The sequence below is a fragment of the Echinops telfairi genome, unplaced genomic scaffold (genome assembly GCF_000313985.2).
Source record: "Echinops telfairi isolate 266 unplaced genomic scaffold, ASM31398v2 ScPeMD7_7473;HRSCAF=8511, whole genome shotgun sequence".
Taxonomy (NCBI): Eukaryota; Metazoa; Chordata; class Mammalia; order Afrosoricida; family Tenrecidae; genus Echinops; species Echinops telfairi.
The window spans coordinates 13,396,309-13,409,314 of record NW_022111377.1 but is presented as its reverse complement, the minus strand read 5'-3'; the positions used below and the strand labels follow the sequence as shown (position 1 = coordinate 13,409,314).

Here is a 13,006-nt window from a genome sequence, read left to right as displayed (position 1 = left end):
CTGCAACCTCTGTGGGGGATGTTTCATTGTCCATAGATGGGCTTTGGGTCTCAGCTCCAACCTCAAAGTTTTCATTGCGGTCCACAGGGTTCCTTTTGTGAGTAGACTTTGTCCCAGCCCTGCCAAAGAGCTCCTGTTTTTCCCTTCCCTCAGGGGTAACTCCAACTACACTGGTAGTTTTCTAAATCCAAGATTGGTCAGGAGAATCTTTGCCAGGGCTTGGTGACTCCAGGGAAGCCTGGAGCACTGAGTATCCTCCTGAGAGAGGTTAAGACCAGGCTGGGTGCCTCTTGGCCTTGCTTCCCGATACTGCTCACCATGGGAATCTCCCAAACAAAGCCTCCCCGAAATTCTCCCCTCGGTTGACTGCTTTGCCACGTCCACCCTCTCCATTTGAGTCCAGACCTTCAGCCAAGTGCCTCATAGTTTACACACCGGTGCATGAGCAGCATACTTATGTGCTAAATAACCAATCCAGGTGGCTAAAAACTAGTACTTTTGATTTCAATATTTGATTTCAATATTCTTACAGACCTGGATAATTTTTGCAGAAACCACCAAAAATAAATGGTCCAAGGTTCCCTAGGTCCAGGCCCCTTGCTTGCTCTCCCAGTGATTCCTCCTCCACTCTCCTGTCCCTCACTCCTCTCCCCGAGTGGACGATTCCTCAGATCCATCCCAATCGCTGTGCCTCTGAGGCTCCCACCCCTCTCTCTCACTCAGCTCTTCTCCACTGCACTTCTCCTGGGAGCCCCCATCGGGCCTTTCTTCCCCTTCCCTCTCCACACTGGACCTGAGTGACCTGTCCCTCCCCAACTACCTGTTCCTGTTCACACCCATGTCCCTGTCTCTCTCACAGACCTTTCACGTATACATAAAGGGTTAGGCACTTTCTCAGCTGACCCTACCCATACATCAAAGCATGTGGGTATGTTACTGAATCGTAATATGTATTAACTTGGCATGACCTGTGTGCTATCCTTTCCTCTACTTTAACCCCTGAGGAGAAAAATTAAATTTGAAAAAATGTTAAGGCCCATGGTGATGAGATCCACAGACAGACACTCGCCCTCCTATCAGACAGGTGGCAGGCCCCAGAGAAGAGCCCAATTGGAACTATCAAAGCAATGGTCAAGGGAGGAGAAATGGAGATTATTTGCCTTGTGGCAGGCTTTAAAATAGCTGCCCACATAGCTACAAATTATGACAAGCTCAAAGAAATAACACTGGAGCCCACAGAAAACACCGCCATCTTTCTATCCTAAATCACAGAGTCTATCCAAAGATTCACTTCTCTAGATCCACCAGTCCGGAAGGCCAACTAGTTCAATCTGCCTAGGACATAAGAAGGAAATTGAAAAAAAACTAGATGAAGGTGCTCAAACCCCACAAAGAGACTTGACGAACGTTGCCTTTACAGTTTCAATAGCGGACAGGATGAGGCCAAAGCCCTAAATGCCCTGCGAGAGAAAAGGCTAAATACCAGATGCTAGCTGCTGCCATGCTGGCCGCTCACTGGAGCAAAACCAGGACTCTCCTGGATTCACATGCCCCCATACCAGGAGCTCCTTTCAAGCGTGTAGCCTGGGCCCTGAGCCATCTTGCAGTGCGAACCCAAGGCTCCCAACTAAGCCCTGCCCAACCTGGGAAGACCCACCTTGGAAATCAGGCTGGAACCAAGCTTCTCAAGGCCGCATTCTGTCTCTTCCAGCAGAGCCCACAGAGCTCTTACGTCCGTCCGTCTACAGAAAGCTGAAGGGGCCCAAGGACGACCGCCGACCATCATTGTTGCCAAGTCTCCAGCACCCCTTGTGGTAGCGTATAGGCCATTCTCATTCTTTCTGGGCACATGGGGTGACTTATTCAGCCTTACCGAATACAACGCTCTTTACAATGCTCACAGGTCTCCACTGCTGGCGGTGGTGGCACTGTCTCTCCTCCCTTGGCTATTACAAAGCCACGATGGTCATTATATTGTCAGCCACTCCTTTTGGGTCGTCCATTCTGCCCTACCTCATTGCTCGGGAGAGGGAGAGGCATCCTTTCAAATCTCACACTCCTGGTACCCTCTTCTTCCAGACTCCCGTGCTGAACTGGCTGCCCAAGCTGGTACCCCCCACCTCCACCGCCCTCCTCATGCTCCTTCATTATCCGGAAGACTCTAGCAGGTCTCTCCCCTCATATTTCCCTTTCCATACTGTAAATTCCACTGTTTGGGACACTAACACACCCTGTGTTGCTGTCTACCATGCTGTCAAAAAATCCTAATGGAACATATCTCCTTGTGTCCTTTTGCATCCCATTGTCCCCAATCCCTACACTTTACTTTCTTGTATACCCTCCACGATCATCCATGTCTCAGTTCTGGGGATCAAAGATGCTTTCTTCACCTTTGCCTCCATCCTGACGTCCAAGATAAGGACTTTCGTCAGATCTCCAACCGGTAACTCGCAACCTGTCAGTTTTACTACAATATGTGGATGACTGGCTCTTGTGTAGCCCTTCCCTTCAACTCTCCATTAACCATACTGCTCCATTGCTAAACTTTCTTACTTCAAGAGTATACAGTGTCCAAAGCTAAAGCTCAGCCAGCCAGCACCACTGTCACGTACAACGGAGCCTCAACCTTCAGAGAGACTAACTCTTATAGAAAATCTCCCAGCCCCCAATCACAAATAAGCCCTGCCCTCCTTTCTCGGTCTCACTGGATTCTTTCACCCACAGGCGCTCAATTTTGCTCCCTTAGCTAAGCCACTACATACCAGGCATCCAAGGGCCCAATTCATGAGCCCCAAGATTCCTCACATTCCATCCATACCCCATTCCAAACCCTTCAAGAAGCCTTTCTTTAGGCCCCAATCCTCACTCTACCACATTTCTCTAACCCTTTCCTGCTGCAGACTGATGAAAGGCAAGGGATGGCAGTGGGACCACTAGGGCCCTCTCTGCAATCTGTTGCATACTCATCCAGGCAACTAGACCCCAACTCCACAGGGATGGTCACCCTGCCTAAGGGTAATGGCCGTCACAGAAGTCCTAACCCTTGAGAGTCAGAAACTCACACACCATGGGAGCTGCCACGGCTTACTCTGTAGGGCTCCTTTCAACTATTTCCTGGGGGGGAGGTATCGTTCTCCACTCTCTTACTTTTCTTTATCATTCATCCCACAGGGCATCGGCAGCTGCTCTTTTTATCTCCACAATATACCAAACTTTACAAACCCTGGAGACCTAACGTAAAGAGACCTAACTCAGACCTAACTCCTAACTCAGCTTGTCCAACCTCAACTGCCAGAACACCCGGGGTATTAACAATAGCTAACCTTACCCAAAGACCGTCATTGGTTCAAAACTATCTGGCAACACATCAAGCCATGCCTGATCCCACTCCTGATTCCCTTTATAACTGCGCTCACTCATCACCTTTACACCACTTCTCATTTTCAAGGCATACAGGAACTCTAAGACACAGTGCAAATTTGAGGCAACAAAAATTCTGGGTCAATATGTTCCATGGCAAACTCACAGCCATGTTCCATCCCAGGACAACCTTAACCCTTTAGATCCTAGGACAACCACATCACCCACTGCCAGCTTGAAGTATCTCTCAAAGACACACCCCTCATCCTATATATTAAGAAAACAGTCTGGGATGCAAGACTTCATAGAATCTGCTAAGGATCAGAGTACTTCCACGACTGCCCCTAAGGCACCCTGTATAGTTCTGCCCCAAGGCTGACCCTGTAAAACGTTCTCCATAAACAGCAAAGAATGTGCCTTTGTCAGAAACCACCAAATCAAGGGCAATGAGACCATGAAAAATCAGTGAACCACTATCGATGAAGATCAAAAATGACGAACGGGAGCTCTCATGACATCCATGGATCAAGAAGACCCCAATCTGTATGTCCTACCCCCCGCCCCCTGAGAGTCCAAGTCCATTCCTCATTTCTGCACACTATATAAGGACACTAGTGCCTGAGCTCGGGGCTGACAGCGTAGTATAGCCTCAACTTGTCTACACCCAGGCACAAAATGAACTTTGCTCTTTGCAACCTGCCTGGCCTCATGACTGAATTGAGTCTCTTCTCTCAACCTTACAATAAATCTGTACCAAATTAGACCAAGTTAAAGAATACATACAGCAACTAGATGATGCATGAATGATAGAAACACAAATTGCCAATAGACACCTTGTTTGTTCAATACATTTGAAATAAATGCAAGAGTCTCCTTACCTGATTGCTATACAGTCCTACACTCAAAACACTGTTATCCATGGAGTAATGGAATTGAAGATGGCAGGCCTTGGCTGAGCAGTGATACACAGAGCTATTCAGATAAGCCCTGCTGCCTAAAGGGCTAAAAGTACGAGCTTGCATAGCTCCTATCCATGCATAAGAACCTGAAAAAGAAAAGCAAAAATATATTTTTTAAATTAACTTCTTTTTATATGAAAAAAATTATTTTAATTCTAGATTCTTTAGGACCAGGCTTGAAAATAAATCATTTATTTACAAGGGTATGTGGTTGGGGGGATTTGTTGGCTTGTTTTTTATATGCCATTGAGTCCGTGTCAACGCCTAACAATCCTATGTTCAAAAGAACAAAACATCCAGCGGTCCTGTGTCATCCACACCACCTTTCCTAGGTTTGAGCCCCTTGGTAAAGATACACGTCAATCAATCAGATTGAGAGGCTTGTCCACGGCCCTTTGTTTACCAAGCATGCCATCCTTCTCTAGGATTTGGGCCCCCCTGACAGCCGGTCCACGGTGTGTGAGAAGTCACACCATCCTCACTGCCAAGGAGGACTTTGGTTGAACGTCTTCCAATACAGATCTATTAATTCTTCAGGCAGTCCACAGTTCGTTTAATATTCGTCAGCAGCACAATACTTCAGACACATCAATTATTTTTCATCCTTGTTCATTGTCTGGTTTTTGCATGGCTATCAGACTTTAAAAGACCAGGACTTGCGTCAGACTTGCTCTAACATTCAAAGTGACAACTTTGCTTTTTAACATTTCAAAGAGGCCTTTTGCAGCAGATGTACACACAACAATACACATTTTGATTTCATGACCACTACTTCTGTGACTGTTGGTTATAAATCCAAGTAAAATCCTCATCAACTTCCTTGCTGCTACTTCCTTATCCAGGTGTAAGAATTGTTGTTTTCGATGTGCTAAGGTGTAAGCAATATTGAAGACTGTGGTCTTTGATCTTCATTAGTAAGTGCCTCAAATGCTAGAGTTCCGAAAGCAAGGTTGTGTCATCATCAGCCCCAATACCGATGTCACCTTTTTAAAATATATGCCGCTTCTCAGACTATTTGCTCAGCATACAATACAATAACTATGTTGAAAGAATACAGCCCTGACACAATGCCTTAAGTTGGTGGAATCTCCATTCTTTGCAATGAAATTTGTCACTTGTTACCCACATAGTCAAATGATGTTACATAATCAATAAACGCAGCAGGACATACAATTTTTAAATAATTGTAATAACTACAAGGAGCCCTGGTGGAATATTGGTTACATCTTGGGCTGCTAACTTCAAGCTGAGAATCACCAGCTGCTCTGTGGGTGAAAGACGGGGCTTTCTGTTCCCACAAAGACATACAGTCTTGGAAACTTACGAGGGCAGGTCTCCCCTGTCCTAGAGGGTTGCTATGAGTTAGCATTGACTAGATGGCATTGAGTTTTGTTATTGTTGTTGTTTTGTTTCTACAACCTTGTGGCAGAGTGGCTTAAGGGTTGGAATACTAACCAAAGATGGTGATTAACACCCACCAGCCAGTCTGTGGGCAGTGTACTTCCAAAAAGATTTTCAGCTTCAGAAACCTTGTGGAGGTTTTTTATTCTTTTCTATAGGGTCACTATGAATTCCAATAATAGGTTTTCATAATTAAATATATATATGATATTTTAAATGTATTAAAATCTGCTCATTTCTCAAGTAAAAGTTCATAATCTCAATATTATCATTCAATATTCTTCTGAAAACAACCTATTAATGTAAATTTTTTATTTACCAAATACTTTTTTCTTAAATGTAATAATGTGATATTTCTTTAATAAAAATATATATCATCCATATTTGTAGAAATCTTTCTCCTTTTGATTACTTTTTGACTCTTTAGCAATATCCTTATCATTTATAAAAATATAATTTTAAGTATCTTTGTTATCAAACTATATTAAAACATCATATACAATTAAATTAAATTTTATCAATGAATTTTGTTGTAAATTAACAGTTTTAACAATTTAATTTTTCACATCTAATACATAACACCAATTTAAACTGTTACTAACATAAGAATATAGATAATATAACCAAATTTATTTATTTTTAAAAGTTTATTTCTCAAAAATTGTCTTTTAAAAGCTTAATTTCTTTATTACTGACTAAACAATTCTACTGTAGTTTTAAAAATATGTATTTAAGTTAAATAATATTCTCACTTACTAGAAATGTTAGATTTTGATCAAAATAACACTGGAAATTCAAACTTTGCCCAAGCATATACCCTATGGCCCAAGCCCAAAGGAACAAGAAATAAACTATTAAATTATAAAAGAAGATTGCAGCATCTCAAATACAAAATAAACTTCTCAAAATATAACCCAAATATCCAATATGAGCAAAGCATGAATTTTATGGGCTTTGGAACGAGCAATATCATGCTAGAGGTTAGGTATGGACTAATCTGAATGGTGAGAAAAGAATGGAGCAACACAGTCAAAATCTTATCACTGAAGCCAAAAGCTAGTTTAGGGGACCTAACTCCTATCGAGAAAATATGCCAACGGTCACTTCCTTAGGCAAAGCTCAGTAACTGGATGTACAAAATTCTCATGTACTGTGGACCCTACACTGTGTGATAAGTAGGTTTATTTTGCCCACCTGGACAATAGGAATATGTGGGATTAATCAGGTCTCAGTTTGATTGGAGGACAAAGAGATAAAAGGCTCTGCAAGGCCCGCCCCCTTCTCTCTTGATCTCTGATCAGACCAGCATGCTGCTGCTTTAGCTAGTTCTCTGCCTCAAGCTGTGTGCCACACACCTGTGGGCCCAGCCAACCTATGCATCACGGATCATGCCACTAGAGCTTGAGGCTCCTTCGAGACCTGCTTCATGTACACACTGCTTGACTTGAAGTGGGTGGATCCTGTCGCCTTGCATTGCTTTTGTTTGGTATCCCATATGGGCCGCTAAGCTCCCAAACTACTGATTGTTCATGACCCACCCTGCTGTTTGCTTCCTGATGGCAGACTCTGCCTGCTTTTCCCAAAGGAGGACTCTCCATTGTCTGCTTCCTTGACCTTGGACTCAGCAGCCCACTTGAGTTGAAGGACTTCCAGTGTATTAACTGTTCCACAGAAATGAGTGGAACTGAGCCCTCTGTTCTGCTGTGTGGACTAATTAGCTGTTATTTTCCTTCTCACTGTATAAACCTATCCATATCCCGCCTAACACAATTGGTAACAGGACAGGTTGTAGAGAAACAGGTTCATAAATGTGGACTTCTTGAATAGGTTCTTCAGCCTGATTAGGCCTAACAGCACTGAGAATGCTACCTCGATCCCTAAAAGCATGGAAAAGTCTGCCATTATTACTAGAGAGCATGGATTAATCCATGGTGTGAAGTGGCAAAATTAATATCCACAATATCACCACCAATAGATGAAGTCCTGGTAAGAGGAGAGGCTCTGGGTGATCACATGCTTGATATTTTCCAGCAATTTTTTCAGGATGAGAAGTATAGGGAAGCTGGGTGTCTGGTCCTCTTACAATAGAAAATGTGATCAAGGAAAAGGATAATCTCAGAATCTCAGAAACACGTCTCAAGTGCTGAATAAGAGACCTAAAAGTTTCTGCATGTGCTACAAAGGAGAGCCTTCTCTCCTCTAGCAATAGAGCTGACCTTGTCAGAAACCATATCCAGAGTCTCATCAGATGAGTAGCTGAATTACAGTGTCAGCTGAATTGTAGGTGTAGAACAGTATCTGATATTAAAGTAAAGGAATTCATTAGAAAAAAATGGAACCCTGAAAAATGAGAACATATGGGTTGATGATCCAGAAGAGGAAGCTATTGAGACCCCAGAGTCTATTGAGTCACCCCAGTCAATAGATCCATCCCTCCTACCGGAGGGGATTAATCCACTATCAGTAAAATAACTCACATTTGAACAGATTAACCAAACTGTTCAAGCTGAAGTGCCAGGTGGGGCTGCATCCGGAGTATTGCCTGGGGAGATGCCTTATCAAATGTTGCTGAGAGCCCCCAGGAAACACACCCACCACCCATTATTTCCTCTAGACCTATAACTGGAATTAAGTCCCAGATAGTTCCTAAAGGTGAGGTTCAGATGATGACCCAGGAAGAAGTACGCTATACTCATAAAGATCTGCTTGAATGTTCTAATAAATACAAGCAGAAGCTCGGGGAATATCCTCGGGAATGGTAACTAAGGATGTGGGATACCTGTGCAAGGAATGTAATATTAGATCAGTCAGAATTCCTTGATATGGGGCCCCTAAGCATAGATTCTTCTCTCAATGTCTCAGCAAGAGAGGTGAAGAGAGGATCTAATAGCACATTTGGTTGGTTCAATGAAGCATGGACTGCCGGATGGCCTAGATTAGACCAACTTGAGGTACCTGACCTACCTTGGTACACTGTAGAAGAAGACACCCAAAAGCATAGGGAAGTTGGTATGTTAGAATGGATCTATCAGAATAATCCCATAGACCCAAAAAAGCTGTGCCTCAAGGACATATCTTTCACCACAACCTTAAGGAACAAGTTTTTGAAGTGGGTGCCAAGATCTCTGAAGACTCCTGTGATTGCTATTTTATGTATCCAGGATTAACAGTTGGAACCACCCTAAAAGAAATCCAACATTTGTCTACAATGGGCTTCTTGGGTCCAAAGGTGGTAGGGGGCAGGTGTCAGCACTGAAACAACAGAGACAGGGTGGGCGTGGTTATTGTAATGGACAGCAAGCTTTCTGTAGTAATCAGAGCAACCTGTCTCCTGTGGACTTACGGCATTGGCTACTTAGCCATGGTGTCCCTAGGAGTGAACTACATGGGAAACCTACCAAATATTTACGTGATCTATACAGGCAGAAGAATGCTAGATCAGGTGGACAACAGTTCAATGTGAATCACCAGAATAGAGAGTCATGACCCCTCATTCAATTCCCCTACCTGAGCCAGTTACAGACCCAGAACCCCTTGAATGAGGGGAAGGCTGGGTCCCTTTGAAGAAGGACCTTGGTATACCACAGAAGGTTTATACCATTAGTCTTTATTCTAGCCTTCCCCAAAGGGACCTGAGGCCTTTCACAATAGTGATTGTTCATTAGGGGAATGGAAATAATCAAATGTTCAAGGATAATTGGACACTGGTTCTGAACTGACACTAATTCCAGGAGACCCAAAATGTTTTGTAGGCCCACAAGTGAGAGTGGGGGAATATGGAGGTCAAGTTATTAATGGAATTTTTAGCTCAGGTATGCCTCAAAGTGGGTCCAGTGGGCCTCCGAACCCATCCTGTCATTATTTCCCCAGTTCCAGAATGCATCATTAGTGACTGGCAGAACCACCATATCAGATCACTGAACTGTGAAATAAGGGTAGGAAAGGCCAAATGGACACCATTAGAATTGCCATTTCCTAGGAAAATAGTAAACCAAAAGCAATACTGCATTCCTGCAGGGATTGCAGAGATTAGTGTCACCATCAAAGACTTTAAGGATGCAGGGGTGGTGATTCCTACTGCATCCCTATGTAACTCGCCTATTTGGCCTGTAAAAAAAGCACACAGATCTTGGAGAATGACAGTGGATTATTGTAAACTTAACTAGGTGATAAGTTCAATTGCAGCTGCCTTCCAGATGTGATTTCATTGCTTGAGCAAATTAATACTTCTCCTGGTACTTGGTATGCAGCTATTAATCTGACCAATGCCTTCTTCTCCAAACCAGTCTCAAAGAACCACCAGAGGCAGTTTTCCTTCAGCTGGTAGGGACACAAATATACTTTCACAATTCTCCCCCAGGGGTACATCAACTTTTCTGCCCTGTGCCATAATTTAGTCCAACGGGATTTTGGTCGCCTGTCTCTTCCACAAAATGTCACACTACATTATATTGATGACACGCACTGTGGAGACTAGTCCTCCTCTTTACTCCACCATTCCTACCATTGCCCAATGGGCACATAAACAAAGTGGACATGGTGGCAGGGATGGAGGTTATGCATGGGCACAGCAACATGGACTTCCACTCACCAAAGCTGCCTTGGCCACTGCCCCTGCTGAGTGCCCCATCTGCCAGCAGCAGAAACCAACATTAAGTCCAAGATATGGGACCATTCCTCGGGGAGATCAACCGGCAACTTGGTGGCAGGTTGATTATACAGGACCCCTTCCATCATGGAGGGGGCAGTGTTTTGTTCTTACTGGAATAGACACCTACTCTGGATATGGATTTGCCTTCCCTGCATGCAATGTTTCTGCCAAAACTACCAATCATGGATTTACAGATTTCCTTATCCACCGGCATGGCATCCCACATAGCATTGCTTCAGATCAAGGAACTCACTTCACAGCAAATGAAGTGCAGCAATAGGTCCATGCCCATGGAATCCACTGGTTGTATCATGTTCCTTGTCATCCTGAAGCAACTGGCTTAATAGAACGATGGAATGGCCTCCCAAAGACACCATTACAGTAGCAGCTAGGTGGCAACACCTTGTGGAGCTGGGGCAATGTTCTCCAGGAGGCCTTATATGCTGTAAACCAGTGGACAATATTTGGTGCTGTGTCTCCAGTAGCCGGGACTCATGGGTCCAGGAACCAGGGGGTGGAAGCTGGCATGGCATCACTCACTATTACTCCCAGTGATCCACTTGCAGCATTTCTCCTTCCTGTCCCAGCAACTCTATGCTCTTCTTCAGGCCTGGAAGCCCTTAATTCCAAAGAAAAGAGATCTCCCACGTGGAAGCACAGCACTGATTCCACTGAACTGGTAGCTGAGAATGCCCCCTGGGCACAAGGGGTTCTTCATGCCTTTGGATCAAGAGGTCAGGAAGGAAGGGTGTCACTGTACTGAGTGGTGTGACTGATCCTGGTTACCAAGGAGAAATTGGAGTGGTGTTACATAATGGAGGTAAAGAAGAATATATCTGCTGTGTGAGAAATTGGACTGGTGTTGTTACATAATGGAGGTAAAGAAGAATAAATCTGCTGTGTGAACTGGTTAGCTGTTATATTCCTTCTCACTGTATATATATATATAATCTCCTGGTTTTGTTTCTCAAGAGGATATATATATAGATATATATAGATATATATAGATATAGATATATGTGTCTCCTGGTTTTGTTTCTCAAGAGGACCTGCCTAACACAACTGCACTGTGATTCAAACATTCTTGAAGATGTAAATCATGCTTCAAAAACATCACTGAACAAGAAGCAAGCACAGTGAGCATGAAAGTAGAAGTAAGCACAAAGAGTTGGAAAAAATGATGTGACAGAGGGAAAAATATTGAACAAGGACCTGAATACTAAAAACCAGGAAAAAAATCTGCACAATTTTAAAAATGAGTAAATTTTTTAAACCTGATACAAAATTTTTAAAACCATGTTAAGATGCTAAGGAAAAATATCAGTAGATCATAAAAAGAAAATAGACCAAGACATTGAAATTAAAATTTTGAATATGTGAGACTTAATCTAGATTGATATAAATAAAAGAGAAAATTAGGTAAGTGTGGGCAGTACTAAAAGTACAGCTCATGATAGAGCATTACCTATAGAATATAAGATAGCAGGTAAGAGACATGATAGCTGTTAGAGCTGAGAAGACTTCAGAGGTTGACAGAAAAGAATTATTTGAAGAGAGAATAGCAGAAATAGTTTTATAGTTGAGGAAATATATGCCTCTGAGAATTAAAAAAAAAGACAATTACTTTCATTATTGTGATATATCAGGATTTGAAAGAAAAATTAAAAAGTAACAACTGAGAAGTATGCAAAAAAGGAAAACCAATCAGATGAGATCACATTTTTTAATGACAACAGTAGATATCAGAGGAAAAAGAGGCTGCCACATGTACTTAGAAATTGATGCTAAAAGCAAAACACTTTCATCCAAAAGTGTTATAACCCTATAAATTCTTACTGAACATAAAATCAAATTGTAAGCATTATTTTACAAAACTAAGGGTTTGTCAGCACAGATCTCTAAATAGGACACTTAAAAGGGAAGAAGAAATGTAATCCAACAGAGAAGAAAATTCCAAAACAAGCAAACAAAACAAGTAGAGAAAGTGATCAATTATAATTGTAAATGTATACATTTCATAAGCTATTGTGTAAAGGAGTGGAAAATTTGAGTGAAATCCAAAATAATTGGCTTGTATTTGTTTGACTCTCTCTCATTAGTCCTTTGCATGGTAGCAAGCACCGTCTTTTGTATCGACTTATTCAAATGCCTAAAGAAATGTTTGTCCTTCGTGTGAAAGTTGTTGTTATTCGTACCATGGACTGCCAGGAGCCCTCCAATGAATGCTGACTCATGTAACGCAAGCACAATGAATGCAGCACCACCAGGTACACACTATCCTCATAGGTGCTACCATGCCTCAACCCACTGTGCGGCCACTGCGTCATTCCATCTCATTGAAAGTCTCTCCTTTTCAAGTTGATATTCTAATTTACCAAACACAGCAAATTCTCAGCATCCTCTTTTTTAAGGCGCATTCTAATGGTACACTGTACAAATGGATTTATTTGTTCTTCTGGCAGCCCATGGTCCTTTCAGTATTATTTGTCAACCCCATAACTCCAGGGCATAAACTCTTCTGCAGTCTTGATTATTCATCTCTCATATGCACACATGATGACGGAAAATATCATGGCTTGGGTCAGGCACACTCTAGTCCTCAAAGTGACATCTTTACTATCTAAAACTTTAAATA

General features: G+C 42.6%; 1 protein-coding gene across 1 annotated transcript in view; it reads right to left on the bottom strand.

Annotated features, from left to right (window-relative positions):
* Positions 1-13,006, bottom strand: part of MALRD1 (MAM and LDL receptor class A domain containing 1) — an 819,322-nt gene that overhangs the window by 719,038 nt on the left and 87,278 nt on the right. Inside the window, 1 exon segment of the mRNA XM_013008119.2 lies at positions 4,239-4,405. Coding sequence (XP_012863573.1) covers positions 4,239-4,405 — 167 coding nt within the window.